Source organism: Dermacentor silvarum, chromosome 6 (genome assembly GCF_013339745.2).
Source record: "Dermacentor silvarum isolate Dsil-2018 chromosome 6, BIME_Dsil_1.4, whole genome shotgun sequence".
NCBI classification, from domain to species: domain Eukaryota; kingdom Metazoa; phylum Arthropoda; class Arachnida; order Ixodida; family Ixodidae; genus Dermacentor; species Dermacentor silvarum.
The window spans coordinates 148,203,903-148,230,066 of NC_051159.1; the positions used below are offsets into that span (position 1 = coordinate 148,203,903).

General features: G+C 48.2%; 2 protein-coding genes across 2 annotated transcripts; one reads left to right on the top strand and one right to left on the bottom strand.

Moving 5' to 3' along the window:
• Positions 1-17,943, bottom strand: LOC119456955 (acetylcholinesterase). Its single transcript, XM_049669153.1, has 9 exons — positions 17,538-17,943; positions 16,588-16,714; positions 15,434-15,575; positions 14,093-14,557; positions 12,234-12,524; positions 11,241-11,456; positions 10,106-10,296; positions 3,351-3,659; positions 1-937 (listed from the first exon to the last, which is right to left on the bottom strand). The coding sequence occupies exons 2-9, from the start codon at positions 16,662-16,664 to the stop codon at positions 715-717; spliced, it is 1,914 nt and encodes a 637-aa protein (XP_049525110.1). The 5' UTR covers positions 16,665-16,714; positions 17,538-17,943; the 3' UTR covers positions 1-714.
• Positions 17,944-18,184: 241 nt separating this feature from the next.
• On the top strand, positions 18,185-23,914 carry LOC119456956 (membrane metallo-endopeptidase-like 1). The gene is made up of 2 exons (XM_049669154.1): positions 18,185-18,226; positions 21,746-23,914. The coding sequence occupies exons 1-2, from the start codon at positions 18,185-18,187 to the stop codon at positions 23,912-23,914; spliced, it is 2,211 nt and encodes a 736-aa protein (XP_049525111.1).
• Positions 23,915-26,164: the final 2,250 nt, after the last annotated feature.

Genomic DNA, 26,164 nt, shown 5'->3' on the forward strand with positions numbered 1-26,164 from the left:
TTAGTCTAATGAAAGCATCAAGGAAATCTTGGGCTTTATTACCATGGACAATATTTGAAAATAGGGCGATTCAGTTTTAAAAATTTCTATTTAAATATTTGTTGTTGCTTTCGTATGAGCAACTTGGCAAGTAAATTTTGTGGGGATAGTTACGGTTCCTGTATATATTTGCTTTTTAGTGCTCAGACACAGTGATTGTTTATGTCGCAGCCTGAAAAAAGCAAACCGGTATTGGCTAAAATAAATCCACAAAATGACACTCAGGGCACAGACCTGCATGCGAAGAACCAAATGGAAATGTAACACAACTGCAATGAACTTTAATGTAGAGAAAAGCATTCACTGTCTTTAATGTGCCCTCACATACACTTGTGCACTTACAAAAATAACTGCACTTAGGCTTCCCAACCTAACCTTTGTTAGGCTGGACCTACTGAGTGTTACTGAGGCATAGGTGCACAGTTCTAACTTTGACTGTAGCCAAAGGATCAGTTAGATAGATGAATATGTAAACTGTGTTAGCCTGAAAGCACTGGCAGTGTAGCCAAGACCAAGGCTGGAGGATAGCTTTGTCTCATCACACATTCAAAAGGTGTCATGGTGACAATGAGAAATTCAGGGTATGTGAAGTGAAAGCTAGATTTCACATATATTTCGCATTTTATATTGGGCAGCGCATATTGTACAATATACGGACATGTGACTCTAGCGTGGCTAGTATGGGCTGATCTCCTCGCATGTGTATGGGAACTCATTGGGCTGTTGGGGAGTGGCCTGCATGCTGAGGTAGTCATCCCAGTACTTGCACGAATGGTCCCTGTGGTTGTCCTTCTCTTCTGTGTCGAGATCGTTGGTCAGGAAGCGGAGGAACACATAGCGAGGGTTGTCTCGCGTGAATGGTGGCCACGGACGGCCGCCCTTCAGTGATGGCAGATCCCTGTGTGTGCAGATTGTACCACGCCCGTCAGGTGGAGAAATTATCTTGACAAAATTGTGTGAACTGCGCTCTGTTCATAATAAAGTATTGTCGAGGCTAAAAAATTCATGAATAAATGCATATGCTGTAAACCACTACTGTGAACCACAGTAGCCACAGGATCGCTGATTGCAAAATGTAACTAGAAAGTGCTGAAAAATATGAAAGTGCCCCACTTTACAGTATTAACGTTATCTGATTCTATTCCTCCTGCCCTTGCATCAGGATTTCTGCAGTATTAGTTGTGGTTCTTGAAAAAAAGATGTGTGCGAGTATTTGAAATTTATAATCTGATTTTAATAGTCTTTGCTATCTTTGCTGCTGAGTTTGTATTTGATGCAGTTAACTTTTCCAAAGAGTCAAATATTCGTTCTCTTCCAACAACACTTACAGAGTGCATGACGAGACGATAGCCCAAACAGCCCTTCGCTCACAGTGCATACTATGGCACCGATGCCTGTGGGGCTGCAGTCGCTATGTAATGGTCAGACACTCGCTATGTGATGGTCAGAGACCTATGGAAAATCGTTCACGACCCTGCGTTAACCTTTGCAAATGCAGTTGTGTGCTTGTCGGCGAAATGTTGGGATCAACTGGAGCGTCGACAACCGGTAGTAGGCTGAATTGCCATGGGTTGCCATAGCCTCCTAAGGCCCCTTGTACAATACATTGCACATTGTATTCTACAATTTTTATAAATTCACTTAGAAGTGATTACGCAAAATATTCATTCTGGGTATGAAGTACTGTGCATGTGTAACTGTAAAGAAGTGGTTTACTCATATTCTTATCATCTGCTTTGGAGAAATTTGAGACTAAATTGATCTACACCTTGGTGTCGTCCCAGATGGCCGAAAGCTACCTTGAGGTGTGTTTCTAAATCACTGAGATTGCGTGAAAATAATGGACGTGACAGCAGCATGGCAATGTATTACACGTAGTTCCATCTTATCTCTGTGTTTAAGCCATGAAATGCAGTTTTTACCATAGCAAACATGAGGAGATGATGGAGATACCACGTACATGGAGACACAGCTGATGGCATCTAATGGTGATGCTTAAATTTCTAAAATTGTTTTTCAAGTTGATAACCTAACAGTAGACAATAAAAACCAGCTTGAAGAGCGATTATGTTCTATAGTTGTGTTCGAGTCTCGGGAGGATAAAGCTGTTGCCAACAAAGCTGTGCAAGGTGATCTAGGACGGTCAAGTTTTGAAGCACGAGAAGTTTCCAGCAACTCGGCATACTACAATCGCCTACAATGCATGAGCAGGGACAGATGGGCGAGACGCGCTTTTCAGTACCTGTTGGCAACATGACTCCGCACCAAGTCGGTCAGGCATGTGTGCACTACCTCGAACAGAAATATGGCCTCCTCAGGATCCCAGTGCAAGTGAACTTGGCTAGGGCATATTCCCGAGGTAGTGCTCCACAGAGTGCAAGATGAAGTGATATTATGCGGCGGCAGGCACTCACCCAGAAGGACACCCTGGCTATTTACCGCAATCATAGGAGTGGAGTCGGGACCGTCCACCTGTATCACAACAGCGTCGGAAGCTCACTGCTCTTTGAGGCAAGAGCAGGAGCACTGCTAACACTTACACGGCAACGAACATTCGACGAAAGTGTGTGCAGTGTGCTGTGTTGATCATGTGGTAAGGCAGAGGAAACAATTGAGCATATTGTACTTGAATGCGAACAAGTGTGTATGCACCGTCCCAAGATGTCTCTGCCGGAGGCACTTGGCTATCAAGATGCCTCTGGGCTGGTACAGTCAGCGGCAGTCACATTGACAAAGCATTGCTGGAAAATGGTAGTGACGAAACGCCAGGAGCCAATTGACAGTCGACAGCCACCACAGGCGTTGGTGTCAGATTGGTCAGTGTCGGATTCTGTGTCAGATTTTCTTACATTGTTACTGGTCTGTTTTTTTTTTTCTTAGTGATTAATATAATTATTTTGCTGCTAGGACGTAACCTATACATCCGCCTGCTACAAAGTGAAAAGCACCATGCCATCGTGTCATCACGTGCCGTCAATGTCTCTAATATCTGCAAACTGCAGTGTGCTTGCACAAATTCTCTATTCCTGTTTAGACGCCTTGACTGATAGGGTCATGGATGACAGAGCTTTCTACAAATGTTACTAGAGGAAACTCTGGTGCTGCAGTTGTTCCACTACCGTGGGAATAATGATTAGTATGTGGATTTGGCTAATGTTCGTCTTTGTGGCTTCAGACATATTTGGGACGTTATTTACAACACTAGTGCCAGATTCACCTCTAATAACCCTTGTAGGAAACTGTGATGGATGGGGTAAACTACAGTCTTCTTTTGGAGCTCAAGAGAAAGATGGCGGTGCAACTGCTCTCACCCAGACTTCGCGAAGTCGCCCCATTGCTTCATGATAGTGTGAGAGAAGAGCATCTCGGATGGGAACAGCTGCGCTCCAAACACGGCGAGCACGTCGTCCAGCTGGGTGGCGTCCTTGTGGAGTGGCTTCAGCAGCTTCATTGCCTCCGGCTGGTAATCGTACACGAAGTAGTTGACCCGATTACCGGCATCCGAGAAGAGTTTGGCGAACCGCTTCATCGGACACGTATACAACAGGTCACCCAGCAATGCTGAGGCCACGTCGATAAAGTTTGACGACTGCGATTTCTCTGGGTTGGCGATGTAGCACCTGTGCAAATAAATTCCATACAAATTTTTTCATCTCATCAGCATCATCTAATTCCATCGGTCATTGCGGTGACCTTAGCTTCCTATGAAACCCTTCGTAGCCATACAGCCCACTTGTACTCTGCTGCCTGAAGCAGTGACCAGCTTCATTTTCTGAGGAAGTGGTCACCAAAGGCAGACTGCCTATTTAGCAAGGCTTATGCCAAAGACCTCTGGTAAATAATGCAAACATATTTCAGAATGCAGTGCTCCAGTGCTCTAAACTAGTCTCTTGGAGGATAGGGGAAGCAATGTGGAGCATTAACGAGAGTGAAGGTGACAAACAGACATAGGCAAGGCACACAGATAACCGTTGTGATGTAAGCACAGCAAGTACAACCATCTACTGCACTTAGAGCGCTCCTGAAAAAAAAAAAAGAAAAAAAAAGCACTTCATTTTACATAGCGTGAGACGAAAAACACTTAGACACTCTAAACTAGACAAAGTATTACTTTCAGTACTATTTCAGCTACTATAGCGGTACGTTACTAAAAGGGAAAGTAAAGGCCAAGTTTACGTGTTTTTTAAAATTTAAATTTTGCGCCAGAACTTCCACACCTGTACGTCAGTGTGACATCATGAATTTCAAAGTATTTTCTCATATTTGGGCGGTCATTAATGTTCTCGAAAGTCACCAAGGTAAGTCATTGGCTTCTTTAAAAAAACACAATGAAGACCGTGCTTACTGTTACAAAAAACTAGGCTCAGGCAGATGCTGTCAAAATCCGTGATGTCACAACGAGCTGGTGCGGAAAATATGAAGTTGAGCTGGATTGAAAGATTAGGCTTTTGTAATAACGAATTCGTCATTCGTAGCGAGAAAATATCTTTTGTATGTGAGAAAATGGTGAAAATGAAATCAGTGATACCACCTCTTCTGGACCAGGGTGTCAAACTGAACCCGTACCCGAATCGAAAACCGCACCCCAACCACAGTTTTCGCCGGACCTGAACCTGAACCGATTTTGCTGAAAAAGAAAAATATCCGAGGACACCTAAGCACTTCTTACTAGTTGTAAATGTGAAAGCATTAATGTTCATTTGAACGCTGCTGAGTGGTTCTTCGGAGCTATGAACTCCTCGCGGGCAAGCAAGCTCGTTTTGATTTAGCCTTACTGAGGCGCTGTTGGAACGCAGGCGAGAGCTTGCGCGGAGAAGGAATGCACAGGTAACACAGGCAACGAGAGAACAGCATCTGCATGCGGTGGCGTCACCGTATTTGCTCCGTCGAGGTGCACTGGTGATGTGGCGTCGCAGCGATGCCCTCTGCCCTCACGCAACACCTGGCACGCTAGTGCGGCAGCAGGTGTTCCGATTCGCCTTCCCTGCTTCGTTGAGGCGCACTCGTGATGTGGCGTCGCAGCAAATGGGAATTTAGGTGCTATTTCACTGCTACATACGCCGCCGGCTTTTTCGCTCGATGGGCCAGTTGATGCTTTTGCATCAATAACGGTTACCGGTTCAGCATGAAACGGTGCTCATAGTTAGCACAATCTGCCTTTTTTATGTTCCTGTGCTGCCCTCTGGCGCACGCCGCTGGAAATGTTTTGGAAGGGTGCCGGTGCTTTGGCCGGTTGATTTGTGTGCCTGCACCCATGTTGATTGGTTGTGCATTTTGTGGTTCTCAATTATTAGTGGTTTCTCTGGGGCAGTGTGTCGTTCCTGGAAGTCATGTAGCACTCACCGACTACTCGTTGAGCAGGCCTGAGTGCGCTGTTGTGCTAACAATCGCAACTTACTATGCACAGGTCATATATTTATATATGACCTGTGCATAGTAAGTTGCGATTTTTCGATCCGTAATAAATAGAGGAGGAGGAATGAACGTTTATTGTTAGAAACAGCGAGAAAGTGTTCTTTCTTCGCCCTAGGTGGGCGGCTCTCTCAGTCCAGAAAGCCGTTGGCTAATGCCGCAGCCCGGGCCCGGTCCACCAGACTTCGCTGATCCTCCAGGCCCTGTGCCGTTAACAAAGGATATTGTCTTCTTTCGAGTCGGTAATGTTGCAGTATTACGGCGTAGTTGATGGGAATGTCCTCCACCCTCGTCAATTTCCGGATCCCGTGTGGCAGGAAATCCCGGCTGGTATGCTCTCGGGAGGCAGCATGTGCTGCTTCGTTTCCTGCCAGGTGTTCGTGGCCTGGGGTCCATAGAGTTTTTTCTATTTTTCCATCTGTCGTTTGCATTGCCAACTAGAAAGAAGAAATGCTGAGACCTATCATTCACGTGCATTTCACACACCGTTGATAAAAGACTGCCGATGGGGTCACTGAGGTCTGCAGGTCTTTTTCAGTGTCAAAAAAGTCGCAGTTTCTCCCGAAAGGCGAAGCATAAATTGAGATAGCAAATTAGTAAGAGAGCTATACGTAGTAAGGCAAGTAGCTTTATCGACTGTATAAGCTTGGACACATTTGCTTACTAACTGAATTAACAAGCATGGTGTCAGCGCGCAAAAGCAAACATGAATAGATCACACTCGATGACCGCAGACAACCGCTGTCAAAACGCTGGCATGAGCAAGCGCGGGAGCAGCAGTGAGCAAAGGCTCGTGCGGTCTATCACTTCAACGAAAACTGAGCGGCGAAAGCACAGCGCATACAAAGGTAGGAGTCGTGTTCAGATCGCTTTCAAGATACCGTGCGCGCGACTGCACGCAGCCGCGCAAAGTACGCAGTTGCTGGCAGAGTATTAGCGAATATCATCATATAGTATATCAGCGAAATGCATTGTGGCATCGGTTGATATGCCTATAATATATCATATTAGGCATATCAGCGAAAGGGCGTTGTGTCATTGTAGTAGCAGGGTCTTCAGCAAAGACTTCCGACGCTGCTCGACGAGTGTCCCATTCTGATCTCGTCGAAAACCTCCGAGCCGCCGCCAGAGGCACCGGCAACAGTCACCAACTAAAGCCCTTTATCACCAACGCCGCGTGCGTTCGGTGCGAACGCGGGCAAAACGCCGACAGCGTCGACAACAGTTCTGTGCGTTGTTGATGCTGCTACATGTCCAAGTTGTATAGCTCTCTACTAGTTTGCTATCGCAATTTATGCTTCGCCTTTCGGGTGAAACTGGGACATTTTTCAACGGTCGACATCCCGCCAGAGCCTTGCTTGTTCTTTTTCTAGAATTTACTTCAATTTGTAATCCGCAGCGTCGGGTAGCACCGAAGAAATCGCCATCGATTCGACGCCATCGGAATCTGCACAATCTTCCTGCCGGCCATAAGCTCGATGACATATGCACCTTGAAGTGGCGCTGGCACATGACTAATGCTGTTGAAACATTTTGTCAGCACGGCAAAGAGCAAGCTCACGTCTCGGAAAGTTCTGGGTCTCAGTGGGTCGAAACCAATTATTCTTTCATGCGTGGCTTGCATGTTTGTAGCCAACTTGCAATTCGGCGCAAAGCAAATGGTGCCCTTCCGGCGTGTTTTCTTCTGTGCAGGTACGCTTTCACTCTGTCCCGGATTCTCACGAGCTTGGTATTCGCGAATATCATCCCCAGTCTTCGCTTCGCTTGTTAAACGCCTCAGGAAATTACAGGAACTCAGAGAACTATCGTTACTGCGAGCTCAGCGCTCCGTGCCGTCAGCTTGTTAACAGACGATATAAACGACCGCTTTTGAAAATTACTCATTGTAACAAGAAACATCGTACTGTTATGCACTCTCTAAACATAATTTAACAATTTCTTTCAGATTTTACTGTGAAAACCAATTATTTTAAATATAACAGGCGCGCAATAACAACACAGTTGCAGACGACGCGCGCTTCGTGACAGGGCTCCGACCGCAGCGCCACTCCTGCTCTCATGATGCGGAGAAGCAGTGAACTACGCCGGTCGGCACACCTGCCGATCTAGCCACCGTACCACAGGAATCACCAACAAGGAGGTTATAAAAAGAAATTCTGGAGTGGCAGCCCTCGCAGATTCTTACCAGCAGAGGTGAAGCCGGCGCTTCATCGTTGCAGTTGTGCTGAACTACACGGAGAACAGTCGCAGTTCAACTGCTCTTGATCTGGCAACATAAATTTTAGACTAATTGGAATGTTGTTTCGGGCTAAAATATTGCCATAGGGTGAGTAGTGACAATCTTATCTCCCATACAAGTTGCCAGGACCTTCAAGCTTCAACCTAAAACAAGTGACACAGACAGGCACATCGAGAAGCATCTGTACGGCAAAATTCGCCTTGTGAATGTAATTGGAAGTGAGAAGAAAATGCTTCCTGTTCTCCGCCAAATGCCAGCGACGCTGTGCTGCGGCACCAAATGCGTATCTTGCAACCGGGCGCAAGGGAAACTGGTGACTCATGCAACCTCCCTCGCGAAAGGAGGAAAGCCGGAAGGCAGCGCGGGAGGGAGGGGGTGGCGGCTTCTACTCTGCCAACAACCGTGCACTTGTACTTTACGCCGGTGCGGGCTGTCGCGCGCACCGTGTCTTGAAAGCGATCTCCACACGGCTCTGACCTTTGTATGCGCTGTACGTGCTTTCGCCGCTCAGTTTCCGTTCAGCGGCCGCGCTTGCTCACGCCAACGTTTTGACAGTGGTTGTCTGCAGTCATCGAGTGTGATCTATTCATGTTTGCTTGGGCGCGCTGACACCACGCTTGTTAATTCAGTTAGTAAGTGAATGTGTCTAAGTTTATGCAGCCGATAAAACTACTATCCCTACTCCGTATAGCTCTCTACTAATTTGGTATCGTAATTGATGCTTCGTCTTTCGGGCGAAACTGCGACATTTTTTAAAACCTCCTTGATCACCGTCACCATCATTTTGCTACACCTGGCGACAACTTTCTGTGGCAGCACGGCCAAGGCTACGCGCTTCAGCTCCGTAGCCTTGGCCGTGCTGCCACAGAAAGTTGTCCATGCACACGGCACGCAAAGGCTCTACACACCGGCACACCGCGCTTTCGAATCACACCTAAGCACCTCGCTAGTATCGCTAGTGTGGCTACCTAGCGCGGCCGTGCGCATCCCTTCCAAAACGTTTTATTTCGCGACTAATCCGCTAGGGCAGTGTGCATGCGCCGTCGCGCCGTTAAAAAAAAAAAAAGGCGCATTCTTCGAATAACTGCTACTTGAATCGGCGCACACTACTAGCAGATCGTTACGACTCATAAGTTCTTTTGTGTGCGAGAATGGTGATATACGATGGGTAGGTGCTGGTAACTACGGTCACCTTGGCAGAGACGTTTGCACTTCTAAAGTCGGCTATGCCAGCTGTTCCGCGGCCGAAGAGTTGTTCAGGGGCTCCGCGGAATCAACGTTTCTGGTGACGCTCCCAATCCGGCCGTTAGGTCAGTTTGTTACTAAAGCTGAATAAACTATAGATACACACGGAGAGCGCGAAAGACTATGTCCTCGAGGAGGGATATCAGAAGAGTTCAGCTGCATGCATGACTTATTGTAACCATAACACTGCGATCGTTAATGAATACCGTCACCTTTTCAGTGAGCGGGTAACCACGGCTGTAAAAGGGCACGCGAAATCTGCTTTTGTTACGTGCCATGGTTCAATGCACGTTTGGTGTTTTCCCAAGCAAAGTACAACGCTCTTCGAGTTGTAGAAATTATTCGTGGGGCACAATGTGCTTGCTTTGGTTTTTTCTTGTCCGCCTACTACGCCACATGCAGACTGGTTTAGCACAAACCGTCCTAGTTCATCGTTCAGAAGCATCAATGCCCTCACCTGCTTCCAAAAAAAGCAGCAAACTGAGCGAAATGTCAAATGCAGGCTTTTGCAGTTTGCAAAAAAATTGATACACTAAGATGACATAAAATGAGCAATGCCCTGCACGACACAAACAATGCTTATAGCAAAATATAATTACTATTCCTTTTAACCGTAAACAGCTACTTTGTGGCGACCCCAGCACAGTCGCCACTCGGCGGGCTGCCACCCTCAGCTGGCTGCACTTGGAGCGGTCCGCCTCTCACTGGTAAAGCCACTTCACCATAGTATGCTTGTTATTAAATTTCACTATTCATCAAGGCGGATTAAGCTTGTAAACGAAAATTTGCTTTTTTTCAGTACCTTAACGTTGATCACTTCAGAAGATGCTGTCATTGACATCATCGTGTTAAATGTCATTAAATTTGGACGTGTGGCAGATCCACCGAAAGAGAGATGTACTAGGAAACTATACGCTCTAACGAATGAATTTAATTTTTTGTGCCAGTGTGGCACATATATTAGTGTTCCTTTAAATTCCACGAAACTGTGTTACAAGAGTATGAAATTAGAAGCAATTTTGATTTTCTGAAAGCCGCAACAGAACTTTGTAGTATATGCTGAATTTTACAGCATACGGATTACCTTTGACACACGTTGTGCGTTGCATTCGCTTTAAGGGAGATACGTTATATGCGGAAATAGGAAATATATGTTCGCCTCGAGCGTACTTGATGATCTTCTCCAGGTACGGGATATGATAGGGCTCTAGGTACTTGAGCAGCCTTTCGGTGATCTCTTCCTTGAGGGTGCTGTGCATTTCCTTGTAGGTCAGGTTGCGGAACTCGTGCGCCACCAGCATTCCGCCTTCGTTCATCACGTTGCCCACAAGCACCTGCGATGCAAGCACGCATATATGCGTTTAAGGAGGGCATGGTTGGGACGATACAGAGTTTAAGTTGTGCTGCACAGGTTACTGAAAACAAGACTGATAGTATAGACGGAACAGGACACGAAACGAATTGCGCAATCGTAGATATTGCATAGCGCGTTACGGACAATGACAACAAATGATAAACACACGGCGCTAACTAAATTTTATTGCGTAAGCTCGAGACCATTTTAGAGCGCAGCTCTTCGGCGCCCGTTCCTGCGGCCAGTGTTGGCGCCCTCGGCGTAGCCGAAAGAATGAGCACAGCGGAGGATGAAAGAGCGAACGTGGAGTGCAGCGGGGGATGAAAGACGGCGATAGCAAAGAGAACGCGAGGAGGAAAGCGGAGGAGGAGGGTGCAGCGGAGCCACGCGGCGGGCGAGCGGAGCAGGAGGGTATGGCGAAAGCGTGAGCAGAAAAACGTAGTGCCGCGCAAGACGGGCTCTGCGGCGACGATGGCTACGAGATGGCGCCAGAGTAGCGAGCATCATCTGTTCACCGATGACGCCACCTATACCATATATGGAAACAAATCGCTGCATGAGCGAAGGTCTGTCTGCAGCGGCTGCTGTGAATCGCGCCTACGCGTCACCCGCGCACTGCCCCTCGCGATCTCCCGATTAGCGAGGCAGTCGCGCCGCACTTCGCTCCGTTTGCAACGTGCCGCACGAGACAGATTGTCCGCGCCAGCCAATATATAGCGAAATGAAAACGCATATAAAGCTGCACTCAAATTTCGCATTAGGGAGTATCGTAATCGTCGGTGGATTTTTTCTACGTGGTCACGGGTTCGTTACGTGTTGCGCTACTTAAGTTGTTGGAAAACAAGACGAATTGTATACTGAACAAGGCACGAAAGGAAGCGCGCAACGCATTGCGCACTTCGTGCTAACGTGGCCGTAACGCTCGGTACTTCATGGCGGTAGCCTCCGCACCTGCGCGCTGTGTCCCGTCGACTGCGACAGCATAATCTCGTACGGCAGTGGCATGAACGAATCGTGCGTTATCGGGTAGTGTCCCTCGGTGAGCGCTGGGCGCAGACGCTCTGTGGGTGTTACGTGCACGCAAGCGACCGCGGAGGCCAGGTCCACCCTTGAATCCTCCGCGGTCTTGACGCACTGGGCTCGCTGCGCCACCTCCTCGATCGGGTCCTGGCTCGTACGGTCCGGGTAAGGCATCAGCGGGGCACCGCTGCAAGAGCGCGCGCAACGCACAAGCGTAGCTAAATTATTAGGGAGTTTGTCGTTACCGCGTCAGGTACTGCCCTTGAAATAAAAAAAAAAGTATGCGGAAACCATCGAAGCTGATTATCAAAGTAAGCGAATAGCGTTCTGACCCTGCTGAATTATCCGCGTGACTTTGTGGATATCTGCAATACATCGAACGAACCAGCAAGACTATGAAGATGGCATGTTAAAGACTTTAATGCCGTTTCGATGATTGAAACATGATGCAATATAGTGTGTAATGCCTGTGAATGAGTAAAGCGAAATTTTCTAATGGGCCAATCAAGATTTCATCTTCAGAATTTAGAAGCTTTTCATTAGTTATGTTTAGATATTAAAACGTCCACGGGCTTAATTCCACTGCACTGCTTGTGTTTTTTTCCCGCTACTGCGGAAATCGCACAACTCCTCGTGCTATACGCGTAAAGAGCGATGGAACAAAAAGTGTTAGGGGTAATGTTAAGAGACAGGAAGAGAGCGGTGTGAATCGGGGAGCAAACGGGGATAGCCGATGTTTTAGTTGACATTAAGAGAAAAATATGGGGTTGGACAGGCCATGTAATGTGTAGGGTGGATAACGGGTGGAGCATTAGAGTTACAGAATGGCTGCCATGGGAAGGGAAGCGCTGTCGAGGACGGCAGAAAACTAGGTGGGCTGATTAAATGAGGAAATTTGCAGGTGGAAATTGGAATGAGCTAGCGCAAGACAAGGGTAATTGGAGATCGCAGGGAGAGGCTTTCGTCCTGCAGAGGACATAAATATAGGCTGCTGCTTGCTGCTGCTGCTGATATATATAGTACAAGCAGACAAGAATTTCGCGCGTGCATCCTATACCTGTGCAGTATGGCGCGTCTGGTGAAACCTCGCGTCATGGGCGACAGCAGATGGTAGCCGGCGGCCACCGCGCCTCCCCCGACGCCCATGAGGACGATGTTGTGCGGATTGCCGCCGAAGCTGAAGATGTTGTCTCGCACCCAGCGAAGCATTATGGCCTGATGGTCCAAGCGCAGGCAGCAGAACAGAATGGTGAAGAGAGCTTAAAGAGGCACTAAAATTAAGAATTAAACCAACGAGTACTTCTCTCTTGGAAGAAAATTATTAGAGGTGTAACTGGGTGCAATTGAAGCACGTTACAGTTAACGGCCCGAATGAAATACTATTTATTCACTGAGAGTGGCGAGCTAAGTAACGTCAAGCACCGAGTACCCCTAGCCAAGTATGAGCGTTACTCTATATGCAAGGCGCAGCTTAGAGGCTTACGTCGTCTTCACTTCAAGCAGCTAATGGCAGCACACTGTTAGAGCTTCCTTCGCCGTGACAGCGGAGAAAAGCGAGCCCCAACAGCTTTCCGATTTCGCACCTAAGCGCGGTGCTTATGACGCAAGTGAGACGTCACGGGTTTCAGTGAATTTCGGCGCGTTTGGGTTGTTTTTACGCCGGTAAAGATGATAAAATCGGGCAGAACTCATCTACAACGGCAAGTGTGCGAATACCCTAAATATGCGCCATGTGTGAGGTGTGTGCAGCAGCAGTGCTGCTTTCCCGCGCTTCCCGTACAACACGCTGCGCCATATGGCGCCGTCGCCGTGAATTATACGAATGCCCAGTGGTAAATACATAGTGGCACATACCCACGTGAACGGCCCCTGTTTTAGACGGCACCATCTTCGGGATCGGCCCACATTATTGCGCTATATCTCCGGGATGGGCCCACGTTTTTGGTGGTATAGCTATAGGTAGCTAGATAGCCGGAAAGAAAACTGGTCTGAGGATGCCAAGAACGCTGTTCGAATTAAAAATGACCACGTTGAGTGTTCGCTAATTGTCGCATATACAGTGCGACCTTGCGTTACTGATAAATCACCAGCTTTGTTAAAACGCTGTCAAAATTCATTACGTCTTAAGTAGTTGTAGCGGGAAGTTCCAGGAGTGTCGCCACCTGTCTCTTTCTTGGGTCCTGGCAGCTCCTTAGGTTGCTTTCTCTTTCTTTTTTCTAGAACTGCTTGCGCTTATGCGGACCATCGGAATGAGAGTTGAAGAGTTTGTGTAGTCCGTAGCTGTATCACATAGCTTAAAGGCATGTGTGCAAGGGCGAGCCGCGCGGTCTGCAGCCGAAGAATATAGTTCGATATACCGCATTTAAGTAGTAGTGTTTTTTTTTTTTTTCTTCTAAATCGTGGACCCTTCAAACTGCGAGACGTTCGTTAGAATGGACGCGTGCTCAATACCCACCGCGCTATAAGCTCACTGGCCATGGCGTGTCCGCGGCCGCCGCATTTAGATGGCTGCCAAATGCAAAAACGCTCGTCGATCGTGCCTTGGGTGCACGTTAAATAGCCCGTGGTGGCCAAAATTAATTCGGAGCCCCCCATTACGGTGTTACTTAACACACACAGCAGTTTCATGACGTTAAGCCCCATAATTTAAATTAGTGTGTTCAGAACCTTGTCGTAAAATCTTTTTCTTGAAATAGGAACTATACTTCGACGCTATCGCAGAGCTATCCCATGAGCTGCCTAGTTCTTTATATAGTGTCAAGCTCGCTTCTAAACTTTGTCACCTGGTCCAGGAGTCCCATGTTGCCTCCCGTCCGCTGCTTCCCGCTGTTCATGAACCCTAGCGCGCCCAGCCGGTAGTTGGGCACCACGACCACCACGCCGGTCTGGTTGACGAAGTGGCGCGGGTCGGCGAAGAAGTACGAGTTGCCGCCGTTGGCGAAGCGCACGTCGATGAGCGCCACCAGGACGGCGCTGTGTCCCGCGCCCCCGAGGCCTCCGATGCCCCTGAGCTGCTCGTAGGCAGAGCTCGCCGTGGGCGTGTAGATGTCCAGGTGCAGGCAGTCCTCGGACGTGTTGGACGCATCGACCAGGGTGGTGTTGCCGTAGTACAGGTTGTGCTGCACGCACGGGTAGCGCGGGTTGCGAGCGTCAAACGACAGCGAGCCCGCGGGCATGGGCTCTGGCCGCCGGAATCGGAGGTAGCCTACGGGGGGCTTGGCGTACGGAACGCCGTAGAACGCCGACACCTGCGCGCGAGAACACATGTGGCGAGTCGTGCGCTACCTGGTTCGTGGACTCCGAGATCGCGCGGTGCGCCTGGAGCGATCTCGTAGGCCACGCTTTATAGGTTATTTCAAACTTGACTGACGGGGGCTCTGCCATATCGAAGACACTAAGGACTAAAGCATGCCGGAGCAAATATTTGCTACAAGATGGGACATGTGTATGCCGCAGCAAAAATCCGGACACCACTCGGCACGTCCTGGTGGAATGCGAAGGGATTCACACAGTGAGACCCGTAGGTAAAGTACACCTTCCCGAAGCGCTTGGACGTGAAGCATCAACCGAGAGTAGTCGAGATGAGCAAGAGACGTTTAGAGTATTGGTGGGAAAAAAAAAATAAAAGCCGAGAAGAGGTTGATACGACCGGATCCACTACAGGCATAGGTAGCGATACAAGGTAGAGAAGTGATGAGGAAAACAAAAAGAACATTAAAGAGATGTATACAAAAATGCTAGAATAAAAAAAAAATGTTAGCATACCTGATTAAATCAAGCAGGCTAGATGACAATTTGTCACCGCCACGTTTCAAAGGGTATGCCAATAAATCATCATCACTGAAGCCGGTGAGTCGGCAGTACCGCTTCTCGCCGTCGCCACTATTCGAGGCACCCTAGAAGACACTACAGGACTGCAACAACCCCTTGCTCGTGATGCATGCGGTGATGATCAGCACAGCTCTTGCTTTTGGATGTGTGGGTTGTATATCTATATGCACATGTCTGCCGGTTTTTCGCCTGCATCTGCTTTTCGCTATACGGCCTCTGGCCGTTCCATGTTTCTCTCTGGCGAGATAAACATGGAACATTTGTGCTCATGCTGCACACGTAGCGATTGCTACCTCGAGGTTCTTGAATGTACGTCCGTAGACGGTGCCGATGTCGAGATGCGCTTCTGGCTCCTTGTGTACCTCGACAAAGATGACGAAGAAGAAGTAGGCCGTGAACACGATCATGTTGGTGGCGGTCACGCCGTGCCACCACCTGCACAGACCATAGCGACGTCACGGTCATTGCGGGACCATACTGTGTAATTCGGCGAAGGCTTTAAGTAATTATTACATACTTCGATATAGTTAATTTTTTGTTAGAATTCGTTAATGAAGTACTTCAGTGTACATGCTGCAAGTACGGAATTGAAGCCGGTCAGAGCTCAGTGCATGTACATTTGGTACGAATCCTGAGCCTATACCTTTCGATCTTGCCGCCATCCCCCCTCCCCCACCCCAAAAAATTAATATGCAAGAAAATCGTAATAAACAGAAATAAAATGTTTGCACAAATTACATTGGTGTTTCATATAGTTCTTTCGTACATCGCACAATTAAAATGCTTTCTGAGAAAATAAGTAGAGGGCTTCTGGCGTTTCGAAGCAAGCTTGCGAAGGATGTTTAGAAACTGATATGCCTTCAGCGGTGACCGGCCCCAGTCTGTCAATTGCAACATGCTCCCTAAAACCATTATTTAAGAGGTTATTTGGTGATCTTTGGCTGCTCATAAGTTAATCAATATCGCGACATTTGTAATTTACCACCCACATACACGCACGCACTCAAACACACACAAATAGGTTTAATGTGCCAGGTGAGAGGGTCACGTGAAATTGGAGACAGCGTGTTACACTAGACCACCCACTCTATCGCTATAAAAAGTTAATATCAGCAGTCATCCATATTTAAAGGTGATCCATAGACTCCATGCACTCGACAGTAAGTGTTAATTGCACCATTAAAGAGACATTTATGCATTCATGTATAGAGCCAAAGCCTACCAACTGTATGAAAGCATAAACATTCTACAGACTGACTGTCTTGCGCACCTGGTCATATACGTATGTTTAACTTGAAGGTAAAAATGTACAAGGAGGTGAATCGGTCTACGATGTGCAGGCTTTAGACTGCGAAATTTTATTTGTTACGATGCATACTAACGTATTCAGGCGTTATCGCATCGAATTGAGAACAACAGTGTGGAGGTAAAGTGTAGCGGTGCTGACCTGTACGTGAAGGTGGCCTTAGCCGCTTGGACTCGCTCCGCGCGACCCTTGCTGGACGAGATGAACTGGGTCTGCATCGCGGTCTCTCAGCAGCGGTCGGGATGCTTAGGTGATGGAGCAGCTCCCGCTACGAATGACAAAAGACGACATAAAAAGTGTTAAATGGATACCGAATATAAGCAATGAATTTGATCATTTTGGTGGCTGTAAGGTTTTCCAAATATTCTTCGGCATTTCTTTGGTTCGAAATTGTTGACCGTCTTGATAAATGCCATAGTGATAAGCGGTAATGAATAAATGACCATATTGATAAATGTTATTTTGCACAGAACTTGAGACGAGGACTAGGAAACGACAGACAGAAGCGCGAAGTTTCGACTGGTTTTAATGGTAGGAAGTCGAGTGGTTTTATACATACATGAGTGTGACGTAACACGAAAGGCATCTTAAAATATGCATGTGTAATCAACAAAACAGACTTGCACACGTGCATTCGCAGTAACAAGATAGCCAGTTAAATTCTAAATAATAATATAACGGACCCAAGATACGCACGTCGATGGCCTACGCATCTGTCACCCAGCTTTCACAGAATTCGGCACCGTTAACTATAGGCTATTTTTGTGATAGTCCCAACGAAGCCACACTGACGCAGTTTTTCCCAAGGCGTAAAATTTCTACCACTAATTATCTCTCGTGTCGTCTGCTTATTGTGCCTTGCAGTCACTGAACAACGGCTGAGAACCGCAATCCCGACAGTGCAAACCCAGATGCCCTTGCACCGCCCTGTGTACATTTTAGTTGTGTTCCCGAAGCCTATCGTTCAGGCATGTGCCCGTTTGACCTATGTACTTTTCCCCATAGTTACCAACTACCCAACCCTTCTACCATATTGAGCATTTTGTCGAACCCTATAGAGTGACTGCTCGTTCTTCGAGAAAGAACCTTACCTGAGAAAAACGTCGCTCTAGTTATGGTGTCAGCTGGGCCGCGATCAGGACTAGGCAAGTTTGAGGCCGGCAACGGCAGCAGATTTACGCGAACAGTGACCGTTCCAGCTCGGCTCGAGCTATTTTTCTTCCTTTGCGCGCGGAGACCACCAGATGATAAAGATGACGACAGCGCTGACGCGTCGGTTTTTGGTTTACATTTTATTCTGATTTTCTGTAACGCTTTGAAAGAAATAGATACGAATAATAATAAAAAAAAAACGAGGATGACATATTCCTATCGCGCCACGAAAGTTAGGTGAAGTATGGCCTTAACACCTGCAAGGGTCAGCCTTTTAACACTTCAAGCGTCTCCGGAAGGGTATATATAGGCCATAGAGCGGGCGCAATACGTTAGACAAAAAAAAAAAAAATCTTACAGAGATACACGAAAACATTTAAAGTAAATTAAGAAAGCATGAGAACATTCAATTCGGAATTTTTCAACATACGTTATAGTATAATAATACGAAGGCATGATAATGACACACAACACATTGTTTAGAATTACAGGTAGGTTCACTGTGCTACCAATGGGAGGAACAGGATACAAGAGGCTGTGATATGACAATGCACTATATTAAAAAAAAATCGTAGACACTGACGAAATGGTAGAGAAGAAGAGGAAGAAGATGTTCGCCCTCGCTACGGTAAGCACCTAAATCTTACTACGAATGTTCTCTTTCTATTATCGGCGCACGCGTTATCTGCTCATAAAGCGACCTTCCACCCGAGTTAGTCAGCGACCAGCTGTCCTTCTTGACTCTGAGAATTCTGTTGCAGTGACAAAATGTCTCTTATCCCCTGCTCTATGGAGCCTGAGCGAAAGCCGAACAAAGAGACGTTGCGCGACGAGCATAAATACTAAACAATAGCACGGGTATCCTAACGGTTGCAACAATCCTACAAAGTGGCTTATATATAGCATTACGAGCGAGTCTTATTCAATGTTAGATAAATTGGCTGTTATCAGAAGCGCTGCTGCGTATTTCAGCTGTGCTTTGTGGTATTACACACTAATTACGGCGTGTCTGGCCAGTTGTATGTAATGTAGTTGTATGTAACTTTTCATAGATACTGCATGCCTCCCTCAGCGTGACGTTTACTTGTAAGGAAATGCCTAAGGCGACTGACGACAATTGAGTTGAATAGGCTGCGCAGCGGTGTGTTGCGGCTTGCCTAGGGACAGTTGTCACAGTAACGAAGCTGCTGTGGCGCAGGAAAATTTATCGGATTGTGCAAATAAGTAAATGAATAAACCCGGCAGAATCAGACGAATTTCGGCGTTAATGCGATTAGCATTGAAGCAATGTAGCGACACCGTACTGGCACAGCCGAAGCGCTTCATGAAGCGTGTACTGTATAGCCGGGATTCTCTCTCGCGCTTCGCTGTGTACACGCTGCCCCATCTAGCGGCCTCACTGCGAAGTCCGCGCGTGGCCTCCAAGATGCGTGGCGCCCCGGTGCGTGCGAACGCTGATAAGCGCGTTATATATGAGGCGTGTACTGCAGCCGGCCTCTGACACGTTTCCCTATGGACACGCTATTACATCTAGCGCCGCCGCCGCGAAATTCGCGCTTGGCGCGCCGGTGTATGCGGACGCTGAGAATGGTTCCCCTCACTGCACGCGCCCATTCGGGGCGTAGAGCGCTAAAGCGTCGGGCTGCTGTACTTGAGGAACCCGTGTGAAGTGGGTTAGATGCCGCTCAGCACCGAATAAATTTTAAAGGTTCTAAGAGCGGGGCATACCCATACTGGGGGAATGACCACGAATAGGCACACATCCAGTGGCACATGCCTTGTTGCACATACAATGTGTTCCAAGTTGTCTATACGGGCACAGATCCAGTGGCGCGTACCCCGTGTCCCAAGTTGTGGCGCGAAAGGTGTTAATTAGATAAAAAAAAAAACGTACCGCAAAGTGGGTCAAGTTCCCAAAGGATTCTGGTCGCATCTTCGTAAAAAAGGTATTGCGAGGTAGCAGAAACAGCAGAGTATGAACTGCGATATCACCATTTTGCGATAACTGCATTCATTTCTTCCGTTGCGATTATTGCGCTGTACTATCTCCATCTACGGCAACGATTGTTCACACCGACGCATCGCACATATAGTTATATCAGGGTCCTTCAATACTTTCTTCTTCCTCAGGTGTACGCACTCCTCGTGGTCTTCCCATAGTTGTAGCTGGGATGGAATGTGCGGAACCCCTAATCCAAAGCTCGGTATGTACGTACAACCAGGGCCCTTCAATACTTTAAAAAAAGTATTGAATGACCCTGGTTATATCATTTACACGTCCCTGAGCGACGCTGGTCACTTACACCACGAAGGTGGTTTTGCTAAACCTTAGCCAAGGCACTGTAAATAGCCGAGATTGCAAACATCTCAAAAGGCAATCTTCACAAATCGCCGCTCACGCCGTGTCACTTGGTGACAGAAAATGTCGACACTAGAAGAAACTAGGAGAAATATTGCACATGCTTATCACTCGAACTTTAATTAGTAATGGCATGGCGCATATGAATAAGCAAATTTATTCAGCGGATATCCGCAATGTGTAAGAAGTTTCGGGAAAGGGAGAAATTGTCATCCACCGATTTGTAGCTCGAGGCTTATCTTTCCTTTATAGCCGCGCGTGTGTATTAAGATTCTTAGTATCTAGATACGAAGCTTAGTTGAAATCGGTCATCGATGAAATCGCTGAAACGGCTGCACATGTATATAGCCTGCTTGGGGAGTACAGCGCTTCCTGTTATCGGGTTCAATATACACTCGCGCTGTGTAGGAAGTATACCATTGTCTGCGTTTCGGGCTCATCGGGAGTCGTTCATCATAGTAACGCAGTGCTCAGTACACGAGCCAGCAGAGGGGGGAAGAGGATGACAACGCAAAAAACTGCTTAAGAATCAGCAGCGTAGGAAACAGCGAATGAAGCTGATGAAGTGTGTGTAGAAAAGTCCCGCTCCGGGCGCTTCACAAATGTTTTACAGCGAAGCTGTCTATGCGGACCCTGTGCCGTCGTTGTCGGACTTCGCTAAATTGGGGCCACGCGACCTAGCGGGAGAGGAGAGGGAAAGAAGAGCTCAACAGGGGGAAAGGGGTTGGAGTGACCCCTTTCCCCCTGTGAGAATTCAGTGAGAGGGTGCAGATGAAAAGGAGAACGGGGAGAGGAGTTGACGTAAGTCCAATACTCGCGTTAGAGGGGGAGGGCGTGAGGCACGCCAACCAATGGCGGTGTAGGAGAAAAGTAGGTCAACGGAGGGGTGGGGTGTGAGAGGAGTTTGTGTTAGCGTTGGTTGTACGTACTACCGTGAGCAAAAGTATACGGACCATAGGGTCGGCGAAAAAAAGGGAATTTCTTCATAAGTAACAAGCATAAACTGGAATTGATGAGTACACTGAAAAGTTCACAATGGTAAGTTTGGACTGCAGTTCTTAATTTCAAGTTGTGTTCATAGGCAGAGGAAAAAATCAGCTTTTTGGCGCAACCCCTGGTCCGTATACTTTTGCTCACGGGTGTACATACCGAGCTTTCGATTAGTGGTTCCGCACATTCCATCCCAGCTACAACTATGGGAAGACCACGAGGAGTGCGTACACCTGAGGAAGAAGCTGCCTACCGCGAGCGTCAGCGAGAGTTGGTTGGTGAACGGGCTTGTCGTCGTAGGGCCGACTCCGAGCTGCGCGCCAGAGATCATCGCCAATTACTCTCATTACTGGTGCGCAAAAAAAGGGGCGGCGTAACTTGCACGCGAAAAAAAAAAATGTGAACGCGGGTTACGCGCTAGCGTATGGACGCCGCGAACGTGCACCGCGGTGTCGAAGCGCCAACGGAAAGGGCGCGAACGAGGTCGTGGACGCTACATTGATCTCGACGGTGCGACGCCTTGTGGTGGTGGCGCTTGTGTAAAGTCGGCATCAGCTTCGCTGTACATCCACTTCCACAGGGTGGAATGGAGGCATATTTTTTTTTTACTCTAAAAGCGAGGCGGCTCGACAAGGCGTCCAGCTGTGAAAGAACCTCTTCGCCTGCAGGAAAACGCGCGCGATTCGCCCGCAGTTAACACACTTCACCATATATCTTGCACAATACCGTCACTTCGTGCGTATGATAAATGCGCAATAAAACACGTAGCTGGGCTAGTTGGTGACAGGTGCACCATAGACAGCTGAGTCTGGCTATGTCGATTCTATCGTTCATCATCTTTTGTTGCGTAACAATTCTGGTAATGAATGTGCACCTGCCCTAACCCCACGTCTCCTATCCCTCCTTCCCCAGAGCTCCAAAGCCAGCAAGTCCGACTCAAAGCCCGCACCCGACGTCGGAAGCGCCAAGAGCCTAGCCTATGTCATCGTTGTGGCCGGTTTGACCGTGGCTGTCACGTGCGTTTCTGTAATCTTCCGCGCATCCCCATTCCCCAGCTACGGCAGCAGAACGCACTCGGCTACCACGGTTGAAACGTCAAGCGAAAGAGTGGGACCGAACGCTGGCGTCTTGAGCCTCATCGAGCCCTTCGTGGACACTTCAGCAGAGCCGTGCCGCGACTTCTACGCCTTCGCCTGCGGCGCGTACACAAATCCCTCGGCGCAGACCATCACGCAGATGCAGGACGAGATGTACGACGCCCTGCCCCGCGCACTCTCGACCGCCACGTATCCCGAGCGAGGACAGAGCGCCGCCCAGAAGGCGGCAGCCCTGTACCACAGCTGCCTGAGGATACAAGCCGGTGACTTCGACGAGTCTACGACGCTGAGGCAGTTTGTTCAAAGCGTCGGTCTCTCCGTACCTGGTTACGCCCGCGCGGAAGCCCTGGACCGTGTCCTGCTCCTGTTCTTCAAATACAAGCTGCTCACTCTGCTCGGCCTATCTCTGGAAGACGCGCAACTCTACAAGGGCGCCAGGGAGATCAAGGTCACGCTCAATGTCAATCAATTGGTCTGGTTCCGCCAGCGAAGCTCGAACTTGCTGACGGACGAGTTCTATGCTCCGCACACTGACGCGCTCGGCCTGCTGAATGACAGGGACGAAGCGTTAAGAATAGCCGTGCAGATAACAGAATCGGAGAACGCGGCCATCGGCCTTCTTACGAAAGGCACGCTGCAGAAAGCGAACAGCCTCGTTTTCTCGACTGTCGGTGGCATTGGGATCAACACGCCAACCATTCGTCCTGGTCGCTGGGAAGTTCTGATCGCGGCTCATAGTAATAACGTCTACCGGAAAGAGCACAAGGTTCAAATCAGCGTTAGTGCCTTGTCCTACTTCGACAAGCTCTATTCGAACCTCGGCGAGGCGAGAACAAGCCTTCTGGTGGCGTGGGAGCTCGTGCGCTCTTTGGTTCCCCTGTCGTCGCCCGAGTTGGCTGAGCATGTGCGGAATTTTTCGTTCATTTGCCTGCGCTCCGTCATCAGAGCCATGGAGGTGCCGCTGCTTTCGCACTATTTGTTCGGGGCCGTTCCCGCCAGCACCGTGAACTCCGCCAAGAAGATGCTGTGGCGCATACGGAAATCCGTTATCGAAGAGATTCGTCGCGCCAGCTGGCTCGACGACGTCACCAAGGCTACGGCCCTGGACAAGATGCGCACCCTCCAGGCCCATGTGGGCTATCCCAAATTCTTCGCCAAGGACGAAGAACTAGACCAGGTGTACGCGCGTTACCCGGACGTGTCCGATCGCTTTCTCGAACCGTGGCTGTCGGCGATGAAGCTGACCATCGAGTGGGAGCTGAGGAACAGCAGCAGCTTCAAGTTTTCTTTGCGCGCAACGAACGCCGCCTACTTCCCTATGCGCAACGTGCTCATTCTGCCGGCGACCATGCTCCGCCCTCCGGTGTTCTCGCCCGGTGCACCGATGGCTTACAACTACGGTGGCCTCGGCTCCGTCATCGGGCACGAGATGACTCACGCGTTCGACGTTGAGGGCAGGCTGTGGGACAGTGACGGCCAGTGGCGTGACTGGTGGTCGAAGTCGTCCCGGCTCTTCTACGACGGCAAGCTGCTCTGCCTGCGACGTTCCCATGGGACGTCGCGAGAAACCGCCGACTCGGAGAACATGGCAGATTTCGCGGGCGTCGTCTCCGCGCTCAACGCGTACAAGGGGCTTCTCCGCGACAGTGCCGAGCACTTGGCCCAGCTCCGGTACAACGCGCAGCAGCTCTTCTTCATTTCCAGCTGCGTAAAGTGGTGCGCTGCCAATGGTAGTGCCTCGTTCACGAATTACGCGTCCTGGAAAGATCGCTGTGTGATTCCGCTAAAGAACATGGCGGCCTTCGCGTCCGCGTTCGGGTGCTCCAAGATCTCGAGGATGAGTCAATCTTCGCGGTGTTCCTTTTGGTGAACCAACATTTATAGAGCTTTCTTTGAAGATAAATCTACGTCGTAAATGTATATGCGTCGTTGGAGTAGCGAAAACGCACATATTTCCGGAGTTTTCCCGGAGGGGCAGAGCCCCCCCCCCCCCCCCCCACCCCGGCGATCCGTAGCCAACCCCCCCCCCCCCCCCCCCCCTCTCGCCCCTGAAGTGTCATTACCGGAGTTCTGTTACCTACATAATTTGAGGATTCTTTTGCGTTGCCTCTACCTTTTCACTTTTGTTGTGGCTAAAAGCTTACGGCATTATTGTTGGCGCGGACGTGCACGGCTTTTAATTTATACTTTCGGCTTATTTCTGCAAATCTTGACAATAGGAGGGCAAGCGCATTAGAAGCTCCAGCGGCAGCTATCTCATCCGTGTTTCCTCACTTCAACATTTAAAAAATTTCCGCTGAGAACACCATGCACCGACACAATATATTTAAATATATACACAGGAGAAAGTTTATTACATTTTTTAAAGAGAAGGAGGTAGCCAACTAAATGGATAGTCTATGCCTAGAGAATGAACATGTTGATGTATGTTCACCTCACTTCAAATTACTTTGCGTGCTTTTTTGACCCTGAAAAAAGAAAACCTGCAGACTTCAGTCACCCCTTCGGCAGAGTCTTCTTTCAACGGTGTGTGAAAAGCACGCGCGTGATGTGTCTCAATATTGATTCTCTTTCCTGTAGGCGATGCTAACGACTGGCGACAAAAACGAAAAAAAAAAACTCTTCTAATTATTTATAACTTTTAGGCATGAGGGATGGAAACATCGCCTCTTGCATGCAGAGGCCATAAATACGGGGGGCTTCAGCCTACACTTTCAAAACATTTTTAAAGGTTGCCTGTGGCAGTAGCACAATTCTAGTTCATGACCTGGTCTGCTCGAAGAGGCGGACATTACTTGCACACAAAAAAATTGAAATGCATAATCGACTAATTAACAAAAATTCACCAATTAGGTTTTTAACATATTAACTTATGGCCCATGTTGCAATTTAGAAATTGTAGCCGTGGAGTTCGCAAGGCGGATGCATTAGGAACTTATTCTCAGGATGGCACCTGTTTCGAGACATTAATTCCCGCACATTCCAGTTACTTTTGTGCTTACCAGTCGTGGTTGCTTAGTGGCTATGGTATTGGACTGCTAAGAATGAGGTCGCGGGATCAAATCACGGCCACGGCGACTGCATTTCGATGGGGGCGAAATGCTAGAACACCCGTATACTTACATTTAGGTGCACGTTAAAGAACCCCAGGTGGTCTAAATTATTCCAGAGTCCTCCACTACGGCGTGCCTCATAATCAGATCGTGGTTTTGGCACGTAAGACCCCACAATTTATATATCTATTCATATTTTGTCCTTCGATGCATAAAACAACGTTTTGTTAAAGTGACTGCCACGCCAATGAATTTCTCCGCAAAGTTAGAGAATTAATATCTCGACACTGGTATCAGCCTGAGAATGTTCCAAGTGGATCCGAACTCCACGGCTAGAATTTGTAAATTGCAATATTGGTCATAAGGTTATTAGCTAAAAACTTGGCTAATTTTGTTAATTAGTCGATTATGCATTTAAATTTTTTGTGCAAGTAATGTCCGCCTCTTCGAGTAGACGAGCTCAGGAACTAAAGTTGCCGAACTTAGGTTTCTGAGCAAGTGGCTCTGACTGACCCCGAAATCAAGGTTTTCTTGGGACCATATTACCTAAGGCGAAAGCTGAAAACGTATTTCTGACAAATCTTCGGAAGGTTTCTTGCAACCTAAAAAAAGTCTGCAACTACACCACGTATTTTTTTTAGTTATAAAATCCTAGAAATGCCAAAATTACAAAAATAGGAACTTTTTAGAGATGTTAAAAGAAATATCGCCGATCTTTATGTGTAGTACACTTGCTAAAAACGCATACAGAGATCTAAGGCGCTAATATGTTAAGCAACGCCGCTAAAGACGAGGGGCTACATACTGAATCACTGTCTATGTGACCGGCTTCACGTGCTTGTCCACACCAGAACACGAGACCTTGCAGGCGGCATCATTTTTAGTGCGAAAACACAACTAGCCTACCAACCTGGATTTAGCCTCTGTCTGTGTGAAGCCTCCTCACACGCGCGTTTCGCGTGCACAGCCTCTTCTTGTTTTCACACAAACGCCCGTGTGCGCATGTCTTATATGGAAAGTGAATCGGGATCGTCGTCAGAAATGTCCAAAGAAGAGATCCGTCGCGC

What these genes read in the sequence shown, in the direction of transcription:
- LOC119456956 (XM_049669154.1), top strand. Translation starts at nt 18,185, where the DNA reads ATGGTAGAGAAGAAGAGGAAGAAGATGTTCGCCCTCGCTACG. An exon ending in AGATGTTCGCCCTCGCTACG is followed by an intron (nt 18,227 to 21,745) that starts GTAAGCACCTAA and finishes GGTGCACCATAG; the next exon opens with ACAGCTGAGTCTGGCTATGT.
- LOC119456955 (XM_049669153.1), bottom strand. Translation starts at nt 16,664, where the DNA reads ATGCAGACCCAGTTCATCTCGTCCAGCAAGGGTCGCGCGGAGCGAGTC. An exon ending in GTACATTCAAGAACCTCGAG is followed by an intron (nt 14,558 to 15,433) that starts GTAGCAATCGCT and finishes TCTCGCGCGCAG; the next exon opens with GTGTCGGCGTTCTACGGCGT. An exon ending in ACATGGGACTCCTGGACCAG is followed by an intron (nt 12,525 to 14,092) that starts GTGACAAAGTTT and finishes TTGGACCATCAG; the next exon opens with GCCATAATGCTTCGCTGGGT.